Below are 24,140 nucleotides of genomic sequence, written 5' to 3'. Positions count from 1 at the left end.
GAAGCCCTTTATAAAATTACTTATTTTTATTTTATGTGCATTGGTGTTTTGCCTGCATGTATGTCTGTTATGTGGGTGACTGACCCCCTGGAACAGGAGTTGCAGACAGTTGTGAGCTGCCATGTGGTTGCTGGGGACTGAACAGGGGCCCTCTGGAAGAGCAGCCTGTGCCCCCTTTATAAGACCTTGACAGACAGGCAGGAAGAAATCTTCCCAGCACATAAGTGAGTTGTGTTCTTCTGGTTCCCTTTGCCACAAGAAGGACTCTCCCAATCCTCAAGCCAGGTGGTCATGAACGTAGGAGTGTCAGAAAGGCACCTCAAAGAATAGACAGAGAAAGTGAGAGTGTTTGTGTCTTATAATAATACTTAACTTGCCAAGCAGTGGTGGCGCACGCCTTTAATCCCAGCACTCCAGAGGCAGAGGCAGGCGGATCTCTGTAAGTTTGACGCCAGCCTGGTCTACAGAGCAAGTCCCGGGACAGGCTCCAAAGTAGTACAGAGAAACCCTATCTCAAAACACAAACAAACAAACAAAAAGAATACTTAACTCTCTGGGCAGTGGTGGTGGTACAAGCTTTTAATTCCAGTACTTGGGAGGCAGAGGCAGGCAAATCTCTGAGTTCAAGTCCAACCTGGTCTACAGAGTAAGTTCCAGGACACCCAGGGTTATACAGAGAAATCCTATCTCAAAAAACAAACAAGCAAAAGAACTGCAAAACACCGGTGCTCTTCCACAGGACCAGGATTTGGTTTCTAGCATCCACATGGAAGCTCACTGTCTGTAATTCCAGTTCCAGGGTATCCAGTGCCCTTTTGGCTTCTTCAGGCATAGTTTACAGACACATGCACATGAAAATGGTCAGTGCAGAGGAAGCTTCGATAAGTTGAGTGGACAATGCTCACGCATGGGACTGAGATGTAGTTTAGTTAGTAGAGTACTTTTATAACATGCAAAAGGCCCTGAGTCCCGTCCCCAGCAACAGGTAAACTTGGCATGGTGACTCACACCTGTGATCTCAGCTCTTAGGAGGTAGCAGGATCAGATAATCAAGGTCATCCTTGGCTGTATATGAGAAGAAACACACACACACAGGGACAGACAGACAGGCAGACACATGCACGTGCAGGCATGGGGGGGGGTGGTTGACCTGTGGATCTGAGGACATGAACAAAGTAACACAAAGTAACAATCAGGCCAGTGCAGAGATTAGGATGGGCTCTTGGCGGGGTTGTCCTGGAGAAGGCCTTGCCTGTTGCTTTTACTGAGTCGGTTTTATGAGGAAACAATATGATTCCACCTGTGTAGAGATTTCCTCCTATCAGCCTCCTGATATATAGGTCAACCCAACATCTGCCTAGTTCAACAATACAGTAACTTCTTTCTTTCTACCCCTCTCTCTCACTCTTCCTTTGAGGTGGGGTCTTAGTCTCCTGGGTGCTGGGGTTAAAGGTGTAAACTGGCTGGAGAGATGGCTCACCAGTTAAGAGCATTGGCTGCTTTCCCACAGGGCCTGGGTTCAATTCCCCACACCTACATGGCAGAGGATAACTGTCTAGAACACTCTAATCCCAAGGCTTCCTAACCCTCTCCTAGCCTTCATTGGGTATTGTACACACATACATGTAGTATGCAGACATACATACAGACAAAACACTTACACACACTTAAGAAAAGCATGCACCACCATGCCCAAAAATCTGTTAGAATTTGATTTATTATTTTTAATGTGTCTGTGTGAGGACTGTGAAGGCCAAGAAGGTGTTGGATCCCCTGGAGGTGGGAGACAGTGGAGAGAGTTACAAGAAATGGGTGCCGGGAACTGGACGGGTCCTCTGGAACAGTAGCAAGTGCTTTAAACCATGGGCCATCTCCTGAGCTTCCCAGACTGCCTTATACATTGTAGCGCCCCTAAGACTGACCTTATCACGACCTCACACGACAGCCACTGACTTCATTGTGTATGCCCATGCCCGACAGTGGTTAGTGTCCTTTGTCTGTGCTGGGACTCGGGTTCAAACTGGTGGCCCACATCTTCTCCGGAACATCAGGAAGATGGAAGGCAGCAGCTTCAGAGGCTGGATTCCATTTAGACTCAGAACCCGCAATTCTAAAGCTCTCAGCATCCTCCTTTGGAATTCCTTTTCCGAGGAAATGAGCCAGAGTCACTTCTCTGTGGCTGGCAACCAAAAAGTCTACGTAACACCTAAAATCTCTCATTGTTCCATATATTATGTTTATAAAGGATTGGTAAATACATTTTCTTCTCTGTTAGTTTGCAAACTCTGAAAAGCTGTCCCCATTTCTAATATAATACCCTTGCTTGCCCTACAGTATGTGGAACACTATAGGTGGACAGATTGCAAAGTTGTAGAGTCTGGGCCGTATCCACAAAGTACACATTTGGATCAATCTGCAGTATGGTTGTTCTGTCGTCTGACTTGATGCAGGCCACTAGTCTGAAACCTCAGGATGCTGAGGTTGGAGGATCATTTGAGGCCAGGAATTTGCACCAGTCTGGACGATAATACTGTGTGACCTTGATTTAAAATAAAAAGTCCCAACATTGGCACACATCTATTCCCAGCATTAAGGAGGCTAAGGCAAGAGGAACAGCAGTTTCAGGCCACCAGCTTGTGCTACATAGTGACACGGCTTCAAAACACAAAACAGATAAAAAGAAAGGACTATGTCATAGACCTGTGAAGTAGGGGCAGAAGGGTTTGGAATTCAAAGACTGCCTTAACTACAGAGTCAGTTTGAGGCCAGCATAATACCCTGTTTCAAAACAAATCAACATTTAAGAATATGTTCCTATTATCTAAAAAAAAATAAATAAAAAAAAAATAAAAAACCAAACAAGCAAAAAACAACAACAACAAAAACAAAAAAAACCTAGCCATGCCGAGGAGGCTCCCACCTTTAATCCCTCCTCTCCCGGAGGCAGAGGCAGGCAGACCTCTGTGAATTCCAAGGCAGTCTGGTCTGCAGAGTTCCAGGACAGACGGGGCTGTTAAACAGAAACTCTGTCTCAACTCTTCCCATCCCCCCAAAAAAGTTTGGCACTTAATTATTTATTTGTGTATGTGTGTCACAGCTTGTGGAAGTCAGAGGGGAACTTATGGGAGCTGGAACTAGATCTCCTCTGCTTTTTATTATTTGTTTTTCAGAAAGGGTCCCTGTGTGTAGTCCTCTGCTTCTTGAGTGCTGGGATTGAAGGTATGCCACTATGCCCGACAGGTTTCCTTCCTATATCATGTGGGTCCCAAGGATTGAACACAGGTCAATAGGTGTGGTGGCAAGGACCTTTACCCACGAGGCATTATTTGCCCTCTATTAAATAACTGTAATCTATCTATCTCTCTCTACACCACACACACACACAGATTTTTTTTTAAATTTTCTAATTTTTGCCATGACTGGGTATGGTGGTGGCACATTGTCCAGTTTGATGCCAGGATAGGCCTCTTCATCTAAAAACAAACATGTTTCAGTTAAAACCCCCATATTCTCTTGAAAAATCTAGAAGATGGGGGACAGGCATGGAGGGACCTGTCTGTAATTCCAGCGTCTGGGAGGCTAAAGCAGGAACATCAAAAGTTTGAGACCAGCCTGGAGTACATAGTGAAAGCCCGGCCCCAAACCCTTCAGTGCAGGATGGCAAACGCCTTCAATCCTAGCACTCAGGAGTTAGAAGAAGCTTGTGAGTCTTCACGAGTCCGAGTTGTAGGCCAGCCTTGTCTACATTGGGAGCTCCAGGCCAGCCAAGACTGCATAGTGAGACCCTTCCTTAATAAAATGCCTACCATTACCAAGGAAGATCTAAAGTTCTGCCTGCATTCCTGATTCCTGTAGCTGCATTTTTTTTTTTTTTTTTTTTTGGTTTTTCAAGACAGGAGTTCTGTATAGCTTTGGAACGTGTCCTGGAACTAGCTCTGTAGACCAGGCTGGCCTCGAACTCACAGTGATTTACCAGCCTCTCGAGTACTGGGACTAAAGGGACTAAAGGCGTGCGCCACCAACGCTGTACTCTTTAAACAAAACTCTGGCGTTTGTTACCAAAGGACTCATGTTACTCTCTTTATTTTCGTTACCTATGAGGTCCTTATAGGTAAGTTTACCACCCTCAGAGATCACCTGAAGTAAAGTGAATAAATAATAAATGAATTGGCAAATAGCCCTTGCTTTTTTAATTTTCATCTAATTCTATTCACCTAACTAACTATACTGTATTAAGCCATGTAGAGGACTGAATCCTATTAATTAATTATTTTTCTTCAAATGACTTTTTCGATTCTCACATCTATCAATACAGGTTCCTAAAACCTTTCTCTTTTTCCCCCAGGGCCGACCCCCAACCATACTGGCTTGGATCACCCTAATTTGGCGACTTGTGCATGTGCCTGAAATTTCATCAGTGTAGCCAGCTCCCTGGGCCAAATTGTGACTAGTGATTCGTCAGGTAGACATTATTTCCTTGTAACACAAATACACAACTTTGTGAAGCCAATTATAGACAAGACGCCATCCTCCCTATCGCAAGTTTTCGCTGAGGTGTGGAAGTTCCTAGCCGGGAAGTGGGAAAGATGCGGGAAGCTGCAAGGAACCACATTCTGGGATTTAACCCTGGCTTTCGGGGTAGGGACTCCGAGAAAGTCTGTGATCCACCCCGGGGGTGTGGCTCCCGGCGTGCAATCCTGGAACAACTTCAGGACCCTCTAGATTCAAGCCTTTGGGAGCTTCTACTTGGGACTGGCTATCTCCAGCTCCTGGCTGGCTTTGCGCGGCGGCGACTGTCCTCAGTCTGTAGGTCGCGCCCTTTCCGCGACACATCTCACCGCTCTCTTCTGCATCAATTTCCCCAAAAGGACCAGTGGCTTGGTTGGTGGGCAACTCCCTGTTTTGCAACCCGGCTTGCAGAGACACGTGTAGAGCTCCTCTTGAGCTCCAGCTCCAGCTGCGGGGTGTGTGTGTGTGTGTGTGTGTGTGTCCCAGGAGAAGACCCCAGGTTAGGGGACACCGCACGCCACCCCTCGGCCCTGCTGCGCCGCCGACCGGCCGCGCAGGGGCGCCCCGGGGCCTCCCCGCCCCCGCCGCGCCGCTCCCGCGCTCCCCCTAGCGGCCGCCGCGCCGCCTCGCTCAGTCCCAGGCTCGTCGGGCGGCGCAGCTCACGTGACCGCGCTCCGGGCCTGCGGCCGCTGTCGGTTCCCCCAGTCACCGAGCGAGAGGGAAGAAACAAGATGGCGGCTGCAGGCGATCCGGAGCGGGGCCCCGGCAATTCGGACTGAGCCTTCTCTCTCCACCCCGCCGCTGCCGGGCCGCGCCCCTCCCGCCCGGGCCCCGGCGCCCTCCCCTCCCCCTCGGCCCGGCGCCCCCCGGCGCCCCTCCCCCCACTCCTTCCGCTCCCCCCCCCCCCCCGGCCGCGGCTCCGACATGAGGGGCCGGCGGGGCAGGCCGCCCAAGCAGCCCGCGGCTCCCGCTGCGGAGCGCTGCGCCCCGGCCCCGCCGCCGCCGCCACCGCCGCCGCCGCCGCCGCCGCCGCCGCCCGCGTCCGGACCCATCGGGGGGCTGCGCTCGCGGCACCGCGGCAGCAGTCGGGGCAGGTGGGCCGCCGCCCAGGCTGAGGTGGCGCCCAAGACGCGGCTGAGCTCGCCCAGGGGGGGCGGCCGCAGGAAGCCACCGCCGCCGCCACCGCCGGCCTCCGCCAGCAGCGCCAGCGGCCCGGGCCGGGGGGGCCGAGGAGGCGGGGGCGGCAGGACGGGGGGCGGGGGCGGCCACCTGGCCCGGACCACCCCGGCCCGCCGCGCCGTCAACAAAGTGGTGTACGATGACCACGAGAGCGACGACGACGACGAGGAGGAGGACATGGTCTCGGAGGAGGACGAGGAGGAGGAAGAGGACGGCGACGCCGAGGAGACCCAGGATTCTGAGGACGACGAGGAGGATGACATGGAGGAGGACGACGATGACTCCGATTACCCGGAGGAGATGGAAGACGACGACGACGACGCCAGTTACTGCACGGAAAGCAGCTTCAGGAGCCACAGCACCTACAGCAGCACTCCAGGTACCCACCCAGGCCGCCCGGAGACTCCTTCCCCACCTCCTCCCCTCCCCCTGGCTTGCTCCCTCTCGAGTGCAGTGCATCCTGCTTTCCAGCTCCCCACCCCCCCCCCACTCCGGCCTGTCCCCCACGCGGAGGCCACGGCGCATCTAGTGACAAAAAAAAAAAAAAAAAGACAAAACAAAACTAGATTTGCAAAAGGAAAGAGGCGCATTGTTCAAAATGGAGATTGCATTGTTGCAGTTTGCAGGCCGCACTCTGGTTCGCTCTCCTTCTCCCCCCCTCCCTCTTTTTCCTCTTCCAAATTTGTGCCAAGTGCGGTGTCTCCCCCAGGCAGGATTGAAACTTTGGCACACTCGTATCCATTGAGTTCGTTTTACTGCTCTTGTTTTGGTATGAGTATTCTATTTATTTGTTTTTGCAATGAAAGCAGCCTTCTGCTTTGCAAACCATTGCATTGCATGCCTAATGCGTTTTCCTGTATATTTGGGAAAATTACCTGTTCCTTAAAAGTGGGAATTCAGATATCGTAACACACATAGACATACTTCCTTTCTTACCCCTAGTCATATAGTTTGAAAGCTGTTTTGCAGGAAGGGCTGTTGGGTTAGCAGGGAGCTTCATTTGGCCCTGTGCGTGCGTTTGTGTTCTTCGAGTGCTCATGGGCGCGAGCAACAGTTGCTGGTAAATGGCTGATTAAAGAGCAAACCGAAAACCTGACCAAACCAAATTTGGCAAGCCTTCCGATTCAGAATTGCTTTGGTTAAGTTCCAAATAAAAGTATAACACCAAAGGGCCGTGTGTCCTAACCAGTTTGATCTTGGCTTTGCGTGGGAGATGCAGGGTTGCCGCACCTGTTGCAGAAGAAGTGTAGTTGATCATCTGGGCGAAATTGCTGAAGATGAACTTTATGAAGTCACAGTGTAGAAATGTCAGCTTGCATCCGACAGGACTTTTTCAATTTTTATTCTGTTTCTGAGGAAAACGTGGGTTTCTCCATGGTGACTTCTCCTATGTTTTCTCACGTAGTTTCTTGAGATTGGCCCCTAGATGTGTCTAGTTTAAATAAAAAGCACACATACAGTTGTTCCTTTGTAGTAAATGAATAGTTATTGGGGAGGAACCTTAACTTGTAGCAACAGACAGTCAAGAGTTTGCTTTACTCTGGATTAACAGAATTAAAATCTAATTTTAAGGACATTTACAAAGTAAAGTGTGTGAGGATGTGTAGATAGTCTTTCTTGTGAGTTCTTGCTATACCATTTTCAGAGACTGGGGTAGCAGAAGTGGTTAAATTTCAATGTTTCCTTTTTTTTTAATTGTAATTGATTAAATCCTTAACTGCCACAAGTATGAAAATTAAACCAGATTAGACTGTGTTAACATCAAGTGAAAAAGCCAATTCATTTGCCTGATTCTTAAGAACAAGTTGCTTAGCTTAGGGAACTTGGAGGAGAAGCTTGGAGGGAGACTGTCTTTTAGCAAGTTCCATTTCTTGCCAGCTTAGTTCAGTGCGTCTTTTATAGTAATAGGTTTTACTTTAAGAAATTATAAGTTGGCCATCCCTGTACCACGAGCCCAGAATTGACCTGAAGACTGACATACAGTAGTTGAGGAAGTTAATTTTTGAGTTAGGACGGAGTCATTTTGGCAGGGTGTTTTAGCTAACTTTTAACTCTTCAAAGCCCTGGCAGACAGTACTGATGAATTTGAAGGCTGGGCATCTGCTTGAATTCAATTGCAGGGTGTGGCTGGGGTCCTTTTTTAATTAACCACATAAAACTTGTGTACTCCAAAAAATTTTAAATGAATTAATTTATTTGAGAGAGGGCCTCTCTACATAGCCCTAGCTGTCCTAGTACTCATTATATAGACCAGGCTGTCCTCGAACTCACAGACATCCACCTGCCTGTCAATGCCTGGCAAACTTGTGTACTTACGATACTTCAAAGACATTTTTCTTCCAGTGACACTTGTAGCCTACCTTGGTGTGTACACTTGTCCTATATTTATGTGAATTAATAACTTACAGGTGTAAGTTTTGATCTTACACATCCTGCAGCTCCTAATAGACATGTCCATGGCAGATCCGCATGAAAGACTGTTTGGATAAGTTATTGTTAGTAGGTGAGACTTTTGATAATTCTGTAGTAGGTGCCATAACTTAAATGATCAGGTTTTAAGAAACTAAAGTTGGTGAGATTATATATTGAAGAACGCTTCAACTAGTAACTGTTTTTAACAGCAGATAGATTATACTAAAAAAAAAAAAAGAACTTTTAAAAAGATGTGATTTTATTGTTATTTTTAAAATTGTATGTGTGTGTCCATGTGAGGGTATATGCAGGTCAGATCTCTTGGAGCTCTTGGTCTGAGAGCCATCTGCCATGGGTGCCTGGAATTGAACTCGGGTCTTCTCCTAAGGTTGAGCTGTCTGTGGAGCCAGAGTATACTGTTTAAACTGCTCTCCTTTTTCTTTCTCTATTGGCTGTGGAGTTGACTTGAGGATTTGAAACAAATGACTTCTTCAAATGATGATAAAAGGATGCTACATTTGGTGTTTTTGACTTTTAGAGTCTGTCTATACTTGTTTGCAGTGAGAATCCATGGCAGCAGTGAATTGTGCCATTGGTTTTGTTCTTGGTACACCTGGGAGGATACTTCAGGTCAATGTGTATTTGTATGTTTGGGTTAAGGTACACTTAAGCCACCCGAGGACTGCCAGGGCTACAGAGAAACCCTATCTCGAAAAACAAAAAAGATATACTTAAGAGAGTACGTCCAGTTGGGTGTGGTGGTACACACCTTTAGCCCCAGAATTCTAGAGGCAGAGGTAGAGGCAGAGGCTGAAGGATCTTTATGAGTTTGAGTCCAGTCTGGTCTACATAACAAACTCCAGCTCATCCAGGACTACATAGAGAGACCCACTTTCAAGAAAGAGCAGGTGGCACACACCTTTAATCCCAGCACTTTGGAGTCAAGAGGCAGGTGGATCTCTGTGAGTTTGAGGCCAGCCTGGTCTACAAAGTGAATTCCAGGACAGACTCCAAAAGCTACACAGAGGATCCCTGTCTCTGAAAACAAAAACAAAAAACAAACAACAACAAAAAAAGAGCAAGTCCAGAGAGGAAAGTAGAGGAATACATCTCGTATAGTCAAGGCTAAAGAGGCGTATGCTTTAGGTAATGTAGAAAGTTTGGTTAGTTAGTTTTTGTTTTGTTTTTTAATAATTTTATGTGAATTGGTGTTTTGCCTGCATGTATGTCTTTCCTGTAACTGAGTTATAAGATAGTAGTGAGCTGTCATGTGGGTGCTGGGAATTAAATCCGGGTTCTCTGGAACAACAGCCAGTGCTTTTAACCACTGAACCATCTCCCCAGCCCTAGTTCAGTTAGTTTTTGTAGTTAGTGCATTGGCTTGAGTATTACTGGCATATTAAATTTCTGGCAAAAAGAGCTGTGGGTGTTGTTCATCTGGTACAGTGCTGGCTTAGCACTCATGGAGCACTGGCTTCAATTTCCAGCACTTATCCTGGGTTTGGTAGTGGATGCCTGTAATCTCAGCTCTCTGGAGGTGGAGACAGGAACAGACAGACCTTCACAATCATCTTTAGCTACATAGTGACATGTGCAGTCTCTCTGACATCAGACCGAGTACCTTCACTAACCAAATAGTATACAAGTAGATACTACTAAATAAATAGCTAAAGAAATAAGTTCCTAGTGTAATTAATTCATTGACCTATTTATTGAGTACTCTGTAAGTAATGTAACTGTTGATGCATACAGATTGTCTTATTAGGGTTACTATTGCTGGGCTGAAACACCGTGACCAAAAGCAACTTGGGGAGGAAAGAGTTTGTTTGGCTTGCATCCCTCCATTGAGGGAAGCTAAAACAGGAACATAAACCTGGCTGGAACCTGGAGGCAGGCACTGTTGCAGAGGCCATGCAGGAGTGTGGCTTACTTGCCTTGTTCTCCATGGCTTGCTCAGCCTGCTTTCTTATAGAACTCAGGAGCACCAGGCCAGGGGTGGCACCGCTCACCATGGGCTGGCCCTCTCCTAATAGATCGATGATTAAGAAAATGCCTACATATTTGATGACTTACAGCTTGATCTTCTGGAGGCATTTTCTCAAGAGATTCCCTTCTCTTATATGATTCCAGCTTGTGTCAAGTTGACATAAAACTAACCTGTACACAGATATTATAAAGTCAAGGACTTTAAAATTTTAATATTTATTTATTTTGCAGTAGAGTGGGTTTCAGAGTCAGGGTTTTTCTATATACCTTATGTAGCCTGGAACTTGCTCTGTAGATCAGCCTGCCTCTGCCTCTGCCTTCTGAGGGCTGGGATTAAAGGTGAGCCCTACCAAGCCCAGTTTTAAAAGTTTATTTAGCACTTAGTCAGAGGCAAGCAAATCTCATTGAGTTAAAGATCAGCCTGACCTATAGAGCAAGTTCCAGGACAGCCAGGGGTACACAGAGAAACCCTGACTTGATAAGCAAAAGTTATTTTATTTGGGAAATTTTCTTTTTTGTGAGTTTGGGACTCATTGTCATCCTCCTGCCTCAGCCTCTTGAGTACTGGCATTAAGGTGTGAGCTATCACACTCTGCTGTTTACTTTTTTTTCATTGTGCAATAAAATTTTCTCCATAGGGCAAATGCTACTGTAGAGATGTCAATTATTAATGGAAACTGGAGATCATCTCATTTTGCTTTAGTTACAGGAATTTGGTTGACTGAAGTGTTTATCTTTTTTTTTTTTTTTTTTTCAATTGGTAAAAGTTTGTGTTGGGCTGAAGATATGGCCCAGTGCTTTGGAGCATTTGTTGCTATTGAAGAGGTTCCAGGTTCTATTCCCAGCATCCATCCACATGTTGGCTCACAACTCCAGTTCCAGGGGATCCAATGCCCTCTTCTGACCTGGGGCACCAGGCACCCACGTGGATACATTAGAGACATGCAGGCAGAAACATTCATACGTAGAAAATAAATAAACCTTAAAATGCATATATAAAAAACCTACATAGAGTTAGTTTATCTGGTAGGCATAATTTTCTGGTATATTGAGAAAAATTTCCCATCAAGGACCTGTTTTGTGGTACTGGGGTTTGAACCTAGGTAAGCAAGTGTTCTATATGCCCAGCCTTTTTTATCTTTTTTGTTTGTTTGTTTTTTGAGACAGGGCTTCTCTAAGTGTAGCCCTGGCTGTCCTGGAACTTGCTCTGTAGGTAGACCAGGCTGGCCTCGAACTAAGGGATCTGCCTGCCGCTGCCTCTCAGGGTTAAAGGTGTGCTCCACCACTGCCCAGCACCTGTTATCTCTTTAAGACAGGCTTTTGTTAGGTTGCCTTGAATTTGGCAACCTTCCTGCCTTAACTTACCAAGTAGAGTAACATACCAGAAAATCAGATTTTTTTTCCCTTCTTCCTTTTCAAACATGATCTCACTATAGACCCCCTGGCTGGCCTGGAACTGGCCTTGAATTTGTGATCCCCCTGTCTCAGTCTTTCTGGTATTGTGATTATAGTCATGGACCATTATGTCCTGCTCAGAATGTGCATTTTCAGTAGACATTTGGTAGAGTTTGATAGCACTTTGATTTTTTTATTTCTTTTTTTAAAATTTTATGTCCAATGTTGTTTTGCCTATAGAATGTCTGTATGAGGGCATCAAATCCCCTTGAACAGTAGTTAGACAGTTGTAAGCTGCCATGTGGGTGCTGGGAATTGAACCTGGGTCTTCTGGAAAAGCAGTCAGTGCTCTTAACCACTGAGCCATCTCTCTAGCCCCTTGATAGCACTTTGAAATGTAACATTTTTGATATAAACAAAATGATTTATGTTTTGCTTGAGACAGAATGCCCCTTGTGTGAGACTTCTGGGACTATTTAGGTATGTTTTTAAAATTTGGCATCTTTACTACTTCAAAACAAAATCCTGGTATCCTGGGAGCCTTAATGATTTATGTCCTCTGAGGGTTATGACAGCAGAGATTGGTGGCAGAGATGCTCTGAATGAGCTGTAGATCCCCAGAAATAGAGTGTAGTACTCTACTGGTAGTATTTACTCCTTCAGTGTCACCCCAGTATACACAGACTCCCTAATGCTTCAAGGGGGGGTACAAAGTGGAGACTTAGGGAAGGAGGACCAGTGCCCTGGTTTGTGGGGTGGCTGGTGTGGGCAGAAGCTTCCTGGTTGGACTTTTCTACAGTAAGAAGGGAGGCAGAGGAGGGAGCAGCATGATCTCAGCGCTGATAGTAAAGTGTGGGCAGTGGCAAGAAATGCGTAGCAGGAGCTGGAGCTCATGAATAGGAAGTCAGCTGTGTGGTTGCATTTGCTACTCTGTGCTGGGCAGATCCCTAGAGAAGCAGGCTGTGGCCGTGCACTTTCTGCCCTTGCCTGTTGCATTGGGCAGTTGGGTGATCCTTGGCATTTTCCCCCTCTGGAACACTGAACTCATGTGCTGGGTTCTCATCAGCAGTACCCTTTGTTCATGCCTGAACTGGTATCACATCAGATCAGGGAGATGGTACTGTGAGGTCTCTGGGGTAGCCCTTTTTACTGCCCTGAATGGTACACCGGAAAGGTGGTCTGAAGCATTCTGTCTTTCTCAAGATCAGTGTTAGGAGCTTCATTCTGGTTCCTGGGATCAGTCAGAAGATCTGGGAATAGTGCTCTATGGCCTCAGTGATTGAGCAGGATGGCTAGGAGGAAAGTGAGCTAGTTGGTGGGATCTGGATGAGTTTTGTAGCTCTGAATGGCAGCTCAATCAGGAGTTTCCCAGCCTTGACCCATAATTGTGAGTGAAGAATGAATGCACCAGCTATCCCTCTGGAAGAAAGCCAGCATGATCAGGGATGAAACAAGACCTGTTTTGACCACCATTGCCTGCGGAGGTTCACCTTGAGAATTAAAATGAGGCCAGGAAACTTACTAGAGTTAGGCAGCATGGTCTGTGAGTAGTGGTCAGGCATGTCCTGTGTCTGTGATCATAAGTAGGCTTGTGTGCGGCTTACACTTGCCTGCTCCTCTGGTCCCTACCCACAGGCATATTTGGAAATGGAGCTGTGCATGTTGACATGTGCAGCAGAATCTGGGAGGCTGAAGCCAGGAACTCTGGTCCCTTTTGTTAGGCCCTCCTTTGCTCACCCTTGAGACCCTGTCCTCCCTGTGACTGTGACTTGCAAGGGATATTGCAGTTTGATAGAGTGTAATACTGATTGGGCAGCAGTAATCTGGTGACAGAAAGGCCAGGAACAGCTTGGTCCATTCTGCTTAGACCCATAACCCCCTTGTTGTGGTTTATTGTTTAGATTCCTCTTGCTCATCTTGATCCATTTTTTTCCCACCTGCTTAGAGTATAGTCAAAAATCTCAGCTTAATAATAATAATAATAATAATAATAATAATAATAATAGATCAGTTATTTATTTTATGTGTGTGGGTGTTTTTTTCTGCATGTTTGTTCACCACTTGAACGCTGGGTGCCCTCAGAAGCTGGAAGAGAGTGTCAGGTCCCATGAGAGTGGTGAGGCGGTTGTGAGACCCCTAAGTATTGAGATGTCTCCAGCTCTACCAGTTCCATAGTTTTGCAGCGAGCCCCATTCTAGTTTTTTTTAAGAGATGCCTCAGGAGGCAGAGGCAGATTTTTATTCTTTAAGAACCCCATCCCCACCCTAGATCAGGTCTCAACTATGTAGCTCTGGCTGTCCTGGTACTATGTAGGCTAGGTTGGTCTTGAACTTTAAAGAGATCCACTTGCTTCTGCCTCTGCCCCTGCCTCCCCAGTGCTGGTATTAAAGGCCATGAGTCACTACACCCAGCTATTTAGTAGTTTGTGTGTGTGTGTGTGTGTGTGTGTGTGTATTTTTCCCCCCCTCTCCAAGGCAGGGTTTCTCTGTATTGCTTTGGAGCCTGTCCTGGAATTGGCTCTGTAGTAGACCAGGCTGGCGTCGAACTCACAGAGATCCCCTTGCCTCTGCCTCCCGAGTGCTGGTACCAAAGGTGTGTGCCACCAATGCCCAGCAGGTTTTTATAAAATTTTAAAGATATATTTAGGTGTTTTTGCCTGCATGTATTTATGTGTTCCTGGTACATGCTTGGTGTCTAGGTAAGTCATAAGAAGCCATTAGATCCACTGGGACTGGCATTATGAATGATTATGAGCCTCCGTGTGGGGCTGGGAACTGAATCTGGGTCATCTGTAAGAGCAGCAACTCTTAACTCCTGAGCCACTTCTCCAGCCCCCATTATTATTACTATTTTGAGACAGAGTCTCATTGTGTAGCCCAGTTCTGACCTGGAACTCACAGCAATCTGCCCACGTCAGCCTTCCTACAGCTAGGATTATAGTATGAGCTCCTACACCCAGTGTGGAAATGAAATCATACAGGAAGAATGGTGCCCCATTATGGAGGGGCATGCACGTAATCCTAGAACTGAAGCCAGGAGTATCAAAAGGAAGAAAAGAAAGAAGCTACATTATTAAATGAATTGTGTGGTTTTACATTTGCATTCATGTATTTTGTATGGGGTAGGGTTGCAGGTGTGCCACAGCTTGCAGGAGACCATCTGTCCGTCCACCATGTAAGTTCAGGAATTGAGTCTGGCCCTCAGATCTGCAAGCACCTTTATCTACTGGGCTAACTGGCCAGTCCCAAATATGCTTTCATTCTTCTCTTTGCTAGTTTTTTTTTTTTTTTCAAGACAGGGTTTCTCTGTGTTGCTTTGTTTGGAGCCTGTCCTAGAACTTGTTCTGTAGACCAGGTTGGCCTCAGACTCACAGGGATCCGCCTGCCTCTATCTCTGGGATTAAAGGTGTGTGCTGCCGCCGCCACCCAGTCTGTCATTTCTTTTTTAAGTTGGTATACAAAGCGATGAGCTTCCTTATGAAGTTTATACACATGTGTCATTAAGATTTTTCACTCGCTGTTGTAATGTTTCTTGCCCTCCTGCAGATTTTTTGTTTTTTGACAGGGTCTCTCTCATATGACCCAGGATGGTGTTCAACTCCTGTCCTTTTTGTCTTAGTGTGTGGAGTGCTGGGAGCCCACCCTCATTGGCTCTCAGCTACTTTTTTTTTTTTTTTTTTTTTTCTGGTACTGTGGGAGTGACCCTAGGTCTCTCTGTTTGATAGCTAGGCAACCACTTTACTGCTGTGATATATTCGCAGCCCTTTGCAAATTCAGTTTAATTGTTGTTGTTGTTTTTCATGACATGGTTTCTCTGTGTAGCTTTGGCTGTTTGGGAACTTGCTCTGTAGACCAGGCTGGCCTCGAACTCAGAGATCTGCCTGTCTCTGCCTTCTGAGTGCTGGAATTAAAGGCATGTGCCGCCACCACCACCACATGGCCAGTTTAAATTTTCTAAAATCACATTTATTAATATATCATTTTTCTTTATTTATTTAGAGTGTGTGTGTGTTCCTGAGTGCACACACACGTGCTTGTGTGTGTGTGTGTGTGTGTGTGTGTGTGTGTGTGTAGGTCATGGCACAACTTGTAGGAGTCGGTTCTCTCCTTTGAGCATGTGATCCTGGGGATTGAATGCAGGTTACCAGGCTTGCTTGGCAAAGCACTTTTGTTCATTGGTTCTCCTTAGTCCCCTGCAGTTAGCCATAATAGTTTGTTTCCTTTTAACTTTATGTGTATTCATGTTTTGCCTACATGTAAGTTTGTGCATCATGTGCATGCCTGATGCTTGTGGAAGGCAGAGGACAATGTCATGTCCCCTAGAACTGGAGTTAACAGGTGGATGCGAGCTGCCACGTAGATGCTGGGAATTGAACCTGGGTCTTCTGCAGAGCAGTAAGCATTCCTGTTTGTTTGTTTATTTGTTTTGGAGGAGATTGGGTTTTGTGTTTCGAGACAGGTTTTCGCTGTAGCTTTGGAGCCTGTCCTGGAACTTGCTCTGGAGACCAGGTTAGCCTGGAACTCAGAGATCTGCCTTCTGAGTGCTGGGATTAAAGATGCATGCTACCACTGCCCGGCTCCAGGAAGCACTCTTTTAACAATGAGCCATATCTTCATCTACTGGCAATAGTGGTTATTTTTTTTCCTTTAAATTAGCTTACTGGAGCTGGGATGATGTTCAGTTGGTAGAATGCTTCCCTGCATGTTCAATTTCCAGCACTGCATCTCTTCACCACTTGTAGACTAGGAGGATCTCCTTCCATCTCTGCAGTGCCTGACTCAAGCCTCTAACTTGCAAGAGATTCCTCTCTAGCTTTATGCCATTCAGTGAGAAAGTTGTGTAAGTGTAAATTCATTAAAATGATCTAAAATTGGACCCCCAGGTCCTCAGAGGCAGTAGGTACATTGCAGTTGACCAGGAGCCATTTGGGACATTTGCTGTCATTTACTGCAGGCAGTTCTCTAGGGCCCACTGCTCCTATTGGGTCAGTGACAGTTTCTTTCTGTGGCTTTTGTTTGCCCTAACCCTGTGCTGCCTGGGTAGCCTTAGTAGTAGTGCTCTGGCTATGGTTCCCCTTCCCTGAGGCTGTTGGTCAAGCATTGTTTATATGAGATGATGGTGTTGTATATTTTTGATGGACTTATTTTTATTTTGTATATATTGGTGTTTGCCTGCATGTATGTCTGCATATATGTCAGATTCCCTGGAACTGGAGTTAACAGACAGTTGTGAGCCGCCATGTGGGTGCTGGGAATTAACCTGGACCCTCTGGGAGAGCAGCCAATACTTTTAACTGCTGAGCCATCTCTCTAGCCTGGTGTTGTATCTCTTGCAGTAAGATTTTGGGGTTATCTTTAGGATACTTACAAAATACTAATGGTTCTTGTTGGTCAGGAAAGGGGCAGTCAGTTAACAATGTTAGAAAATGGGACACAAATTTTATCAAATCTTGATAAGATAAACTTTGAAGTCACACACACACACACACAAACACACACACACACACACACACACACACACACACACACACACACACAGAGTTTATACTTGGTTAAAAAGTTAACTTGTTAACTCAGATTTCCTGTGATTTAGAGTTACTATGTGAGCCGGGCATTGGTGGCACACACCTTTAATCCCAGCACTCGGGAGGCAGAGGCAGGTGAATCTCTGTGAGTTCTAGGCCAGTCTGGTCTACAGAGCTAGTTCCAGGACAGGCTTCAAAGCACTACAGAGAAATCCTGTCTCGAAAAGCCCCCCCCCCCCCAAATTACTACGTGAACTACTTAGGTGTCGTAGGGTGTACTCTATCGAATTAGTTAACTGATCATGTTCATTCCTTGTTATCTTGATGGGGTTCTTGTATGACCTAGTGACGAAATTGCTCTTTAAATCTGCCAGGAGAGTTACTGTTAGGCTGGCTCGTCCCTGCTGTGCTATGTCCTGTGGTTCACAAGAGACAGCCGAGTGGCGCGTACCATGGCACTCTGGGTGCAGCTTCTGTGTGCCTACAAGTGTAGCTTCCTACTTAGGATTTGCATGTTCACATTACCTCCTGCCAGATCTGTTTACAGTGTGTTCTATTATGGAACCTAGAAAGAACTTCAGGATTTTTTTTTTTTTTTTTCCTTTTTCTAGATGGGGGTTTCCCTGTGTAGTCCTGACTGTCTAGACTTGGGTCTGTAGACCAGGCTGGCTTTGATCTTAGAAATCCAGTTGCCTGTGAGTGTTGGGATTAAAGGCGTGCACCACCACTGCCCCGTCTGTCTGTCTGTCTGTCTGTCTGTCTGTCTATCTATCTATCTATCTATCTATCTATCTATCTTAGGTGTGGATTTCTTTCATCCTTCTCTCTTCTGATGCTCACGCAGCTGCATACACGTTTGTTTGGAGAAACAATCTAATATTAAAAATAGCTAATAAAATGTAGCACTGCCTGACATCCACTTTCCCCTGTTGTGACATCACAATTGCTTCTCATAATTCCTGAAGTTGGAGTTGGTTTCTTTAGTTATGGCCATGTTCAACTTTCACAGCATCATTTAACCACAGTTCTGGTTTTGTGTTTAATTTTTTGAACGTGTGTGTGTGTGTGTGTGTGTGTGTGTCTGTGTCTGTGTCTGTGTCACATGTACTGGGGCTCAAGTGTGAAATAAGAGTGAATGAAGCTTGTCAGGATCTAGGCATCTGACTGAGCTCATCAGACTTGGTGACAAGCACCTCACCTGCTGAGCTATCTTGCCAGCCAAAAACAACACATTTCTTTTCTTTTTGGTTTTTTTGAGACAGGGTTTCTTTGTGGCTTTGGAAGCTGTACTGGAACAAGCTCTTGTAGATCAGGCTGACCTTGAACCCACAGAGATCCGCCTGGCTCAGCCTCCAGAGTGCTGGGACTATAGTGCTGGGACTAAAGTATGCCCCACTGCCTGGCTCAAAATAACATTTCAAAAGTATATTTGCTGTAATTCCAGGTGTGCATTAGGATGTTGATTCAGCATTTCCAGGTGACCCTTGGTAACCTTAGGAGTTTGCCTTTTTGTTTTTTGGCCTTTTACTAAAGCAGTTTTGAGGGGGTCTAAGAGATGGTTCATTGAGTAAAGCCTAATGATGTGAGCTAGATTCCTGGAACTCACATAGTAGGAGGAGAGAACGGATTCCCCACAAATTGTCTTCTGACTTTTGTGTACACGCACGCACGCTCTCTCTCCCTCTCTTCCTCTCCCCCTCTCTGTCTGTCTCTGTCTGTCTCCGTCTCTCTCTATCTCTCTCATTCTCTCATTCTCCTGGTTCTGGGGATAGAGCCAGGGCCTTGTGTTTTCTTTGCTGTGCTGGCGCTCTGCCACTGGGTTTAGGTCCTAAGGCCCTATCATTTTGTAGCTCAGACTGGCTTTAAACTCAGGGTCTTTCTTCCTCTGCCTCCTGGTACTACAGACTTGTATCCACACACCTGGCACCAGATCTAAATCTAATAAACGCTGACATTTCAGGGTATTTGCTTCAGACCTCTGTTACCTTTAAAGATGAAGAAAGTTATAGATTGTTGACCTTTCCCTTACTTTGCTTCTCCAGAGGTAAAAAAGTCCTTGTGAAGTTGGCATGTATTGTTCCCATCCTTATTTTTATACTTGTGCTGATGTATGTTTGTATATGAGTGTTTTATGAATGTTCATAGGGCTTGAGACAGGGTCTCTCTCTTTTTTAAATTTATTTTTGTTTATTATGTATACAGTTTTTTGCTTGCATGCCAGAAGAGGGCACAGGTCTCATTACAGATGGTTGTGAGCCACCATGTGGTTGCTGGGAATTGAACTCAGGACCTCGGCTAGAGCAAGCAGTGCTCTTAACCTCTGAGCTATCTCTCCAGCCTGAGACAGGGTCTCTCTTGATGTAGATCAGGGAATCCTGGAACTCACAGTCTCAAGTACTAGGATTAAAGGCATGTGTTGCCACTACTTCCTGGCTTCTTAATCCTTTGTGATAGTTCTCAAAGGCAAATTCATTGACCAACTGTGGTGGTTGGTTTTGACAATGGAGGAGGAGCTTCACCTGAGTTTAAATCCAGGAAAAGGTGCAACGCTTGGGTGTCAGCATAGGGTCTCAGCATAGTGGCTGGTACCTGGACAAAGAATTTTGCCTCCATGAGCATCTTTGAAAGTCAGTAATAGCAGTAACTATTCGTTGAGTGTGTGTGAGGATAAAATTTGATAATGGGCTCAAACATACCTTGAAAGTACTCTGAAAGCTAGCCGCTGCTTTTATATTATTCCTGGCATGGAGAGCCCAGGAATGGGGCAAATGGAATGCACTTACACATAGCTTTGTAAGTAATAGCCCTAATACTGGATTGGGACACTGTTCCAGATCTGTCGAGGCCTTGTAAATTTTTTTTGGAGACAGGGTTTCTTTTTATAGCCTTGGCTGACCTGGAACTCACTCTGTAGACCAGGCTGGCCACAAACTCACAGAGATCCTCCTGCCCCTGCCTCCCGAGTGCTGGGATTAAAGGTGTGCACCACCACTGAGTCTTGTAAATTCTTGTGAATTAGTTTTTCTCCTGGAACTCCCTCTGTAAACTAGACTGGCTTTGAACTCACAGAGATCTGTCTGTGCCACCATACGCTGTTTATGTCGTGGTTTTTAATGATTACATCATTCATAGCTTGCATATGTGTAACAACTGGTTAAAACTTTCAGTTTTATTAGGCAGGAGAGATGGCTCAGAGGTAAAGAGCACTGGCTGCTTTTACAAAGGACCCAGGTTCAACAGGCATGGATTCGGTGCATATATGTACCTACATACAAAAGGGTTATACACATAAAATATTAGAAACGGAATTAGATTTTATTTCTTTGGTTTTTCGAGATTGGGTTTCTCTGTGTAGCCCTGGCTATCCTGGAACTCACTGTGTAGTCAGTTCCTCCTGAGTGCTTGGATCAAAGGTACCGCTAGGCTAGATTGTATTGATGGATAGCACTGGCATGCAGGAAGTACATATCCCGTGCTAACATTCATCTTTCAGATGTCACTTAGGGAGGGAGTGTCCCACCACTTTTTCCATGTGCTTCAATGGTTTTCATAGTCTAGATGTCAGAAAAGACCACAAATATTCCATTCAGAATTAATAAAATTAAAAACTTTTAGAGTATTGGACAATTAGCAGTGGTTTCTGGATTTAATCTTGACATGACCTCTGTATCTCCACCCTGACACTGCCTGATGGTGTTAACTTGCTGCTGTAAAGTCATGATCTGCTCACTAAAGGAGGTGGGACTACACAGTTATAAAGATGCACATGCCGTAGGGGGGTGGACAGTGTCAGAGACATACTCAGTCACTGTGGCACAACACATTTGAGTGGCTCCCTGAAAAATGGTCTTTGTCTGCCAAGTAAGCAGCACCAATATAAAATGTAAAGGTGGGGTTTTGACGTCTTAATTAAAAATGAGAAATTAAATGAAGATTGTGACCTTGGTGCATATTTCTAAAACTCAGGCTTGTTGAAGACTCGTGCAGCAGTTTGTGAGTACAGAGAAGAGACAGTCTCTTCAGGGAATCCGAAGCCTGGGCTCATTCCAAGCATCTGTGTGCACAACCACATGGCCCTCTAACAGGACAGCCTGTTGGAATGGTCCTGCACTCCATGCAGTGTTCTTCTTAGTGCTTGGACTCTGAGCATCGTGTCTGCGACACTTTCCCTTTGCATGCTCAGCTCCGAGGTCCCTCCTGAGGTAGCCTTTTGCCTCTCTTCCTTAGTTTCCAGCTAGTACTCCCCTCTGCTTGTTTCTCTAGTACTTTTCAAACTCTGGCTGCGTTTCAGAATGCACTGAGCAGAGGGCTGAAATACAGACATTTCTCAGGTTCTAGGCCCTTGGGCAAAACTTTTTTGACATAGGATCCTGCACTCTGACCCAGGTTGGCATGGGTGATTTTGTTGTACCTCCCCATAGTTTTAGGAAAGAGTGCTTGAAGGCAGCTTTTTGAATGGCTAGGGTGGAACCCTAATTTCCTAGGTAGGGATCTGGCAAGTGATTGTGCACGTGACACACTACAGATGCCAGTTTTTATCTATCTATCTATCTATCTATCTATCTATCTATCTATCTATCTATCTATCTATCTGTGAGAAAGAGTCTCTCTATGTAGCCCAGGCTGTTCTGGAACTTTCTGTGTAGCCAGGCTGGCCTCAGACTCACAGAGATCTGCCTCTGCATCCCAAATGCTGGGATTAAAAGTGTGTGCTCCCATGCTGGGTACTAACTCTATAGTCCAGGCTGGTTTCAGCTCTTCCCAGTTGTGAGATTACAGGTGTGACCACAACATGTGAGATTACAGGTGTGTACTCCGTAGCATTTGAATCTGCAAATTGAGCATAATCTTATTTTTCATTTACAGACGCTCACCCATAGTCATTAGTGGCAACATTACCTGACTCATTTCCCTCTCTGCTTCCTAACCCTTCCTTTTTTCGAGAAAAGGCTGCCCTCAGAAAGAGCTGCAGCATCCCTCCTACCCAGCCTTCTATGCGCTAGGATTGTCAGTGAGCTGACACACTCAGCACTCACTCTTTTCTTTGTGAACAAAACAAAAGTGAATAAGAAAGCTCAAAGTATAAATAAATCAGTCATCTTTACCGATTCCCCTGTCCTCCCCAGAAGTAACTCCTTTTAAAAGACACCCCTGACCTCCCTTTGTTCCCAGGCAGCTCTGTTCATTGTTCCTTAGTATTCCATGGTGAAGCAGCGTGAGGCTCCATCCCCAGTGCCAACAAAGGGAAAGAAGATGTTATTTTTGATCTTTTTTTCCCCCGTGATGCTGCAGTTTGCACCTTTCACCAGGCACATGCTCCACCACTGAGCAACATTTCCAGCTAGCTGGCTTGGTTCAGCACATAGATGGATGTAGATGCTTCATAATTGACTGAACTGTTGATATATATGGAAGCTAAAAAGAAAAAAAAATACAAATCATAAATTCTGTTGAATGAAGTGTTTTGTGCTCCATTGTGAGTGGCATTATCCACCTGTAGGATAGATTCAAGAGGCAAAGAGAATTTTGTGATTTTTGCCACGTTGCCTTCATTGAAAAAAATTGAACCTAGCCCAGAGTGGTGATACCTGCCTTTAATCACAGTACTCAGGAGGCGGAGGCAGGTGGATCTCTGTGAGTTCGAGGCCAGCCTGGTCTACAGAGTTGAGTTCAGGATTGCCTGGGCTATATCAAGAGAGACCCTGTCTCCATCCCCATGTCCACCCTTAGTGTTAAGGCTGGGAGGTGTGGTATGTGTGTAAGCATAGCTTGTGCTTCTAGCCAGATTGTGGGAAGTCTTGAGGCTTTTTCTTAGCTTTACTTCTAAAGTCAACAGAGTATTTGTTACTTGGGCAATTAAAATACAAATCTACTGCCTCAGTTACTCTGTATCCCTAAGAAGTCAAGGGACAAAATAAGGGAATTTATTTGCAGTTTTGGCCTTGGAGGAGGGGGAAGAATCTAATACCCTTCCCACAGTGGCCTATTCAGAATCCATGGAAAGCCCGGAGACAAAAGCGGGTGTAATGTAAATTAACTGTGGCTTGGGATGATCTGTTTTTTTCTGGGTGGGGGAGGGGACTGGGTCCTGCACTGCCTCAGAAGGGTTTATTTAAATCTCTTCTGAGTAAAATAGGGTCTTACAAGTCTTCATTTTGAAAGAGAAAAGAACATTTTGTGAGACGGAAGGTCCCGCCCCTTTGTCCCTAAGTCCCTTCCTTTAGTAGGTGGAGAGTTAGAGCGCTTGTTGTCTTGTGGCGGATTCCTGCTTCCTTGGAATTTTGCAAGTGAAAAAAAGTTAATTATCTGAGTCAGTCTTTCTAGAATCTTTTCTCTTGTCCTTCCTTTTTGATTGATCACTGCATAGACTAGACTTCAGCCTCAGGGACTTGAAGGAAACAGTTTTAATTTCCTACTTGATACCTACGTGTAGAGTACATCATGTGAAGACTGGAGGGAAACATGGGAGAGTCCCACCACGTGAGCCTGGGGGATCAGACTTGGGTTCTCAGACTTGGCAGCAAGCGCCTTTCCCCAGCCTCACCAATAGGGACTTTATAGCTTTTTCTACTTTTAGTTTTTTTGATATTGATTTATTTTTATTTTGTGTGTATGAGTGTTTATATATGCATGTGCACCATGTATATGCCTGGTGCCCACAGAGTCCAGAAGAGGGTGTCAGAGCCCCTGGAACTGGAGATACAGATGGTTGTGAGCTGCCATGTGGTTGCTAGGAATTGAAACCAGGTCCTCTGGAAGAGCAGCCATTGTTCTTAACTGCTGAGCCATCTCTCCAGCCCCTTCAGGGACTTTCTAACTGACATACCTGTTCAGTATGCAGCTGAGGAGCAGAGGAACTTGCTCCAGACGACAGTCTTTTGATACGCTAACATCCTCAGAAGCAGGTAAGTCCTCGAGCACATGCTGAAGACACGGTTGACTAACTCACCCTGATCTTAATACTTGGTGATTCTGTATTGTAGCATCAATGACACTTGGATTTTCATCCTCCTACTTGTCATCTTCATTAGTTGAGTTGGGGTGGAGGAACTGCCTTTCTTACTGTGTATGTCCTGCAGCCTTGTCTGGCCAACAGTGACCAGATTCTCTTCCACAGAAAGTGATGGCTCTGTTC

General features: G+C 45.7%; 1 protein-coding gene across 1 annotated transcript in view; it reads left to right on the top strand.

The window, feature by feature from the left end:
* Positions 1-5,149: 5,149 nt before the first annotated feature.
* Bptf (bromodomain PHD finger transcription factor) overlaps positions 5,150-24,140 on the top strand; it is a 99,887-nt gene continuing 80,896 nt past the window's right edge. Inside the window, exon 1 of the mRNA XM_051179462.1 lies at positions 5,150-6,067. Within this exon, the coding sequence (XP_051035419.1) occupies positions 5,434-6,067 (634 nt within the window). The 5' untranslated portion in view covers positions 5,150-5,433. The remainder of the gene's footprint in view (positions 6,068-24,140) is intronic.

This window comes from Phodopus roborovskii, unplaced genomic scaffold, assembly GCF_943737965.1.
Source record: "Phodopus roborovskii unplaced genomic scaffold, PHOROB, whole genome shotgun sequence".
Lineage (NCBI taxonomy): Eukaryota > Metazoa > Chordata > Mammalia > Rodentia > Cricetidae > Phodopus > Phodopus roborovskii.
The sequence above is the reverse complement of the archived record's forward strand: the minus strand, read 5'-3'. Positions and strand labels throughout refer to the sequence as shown.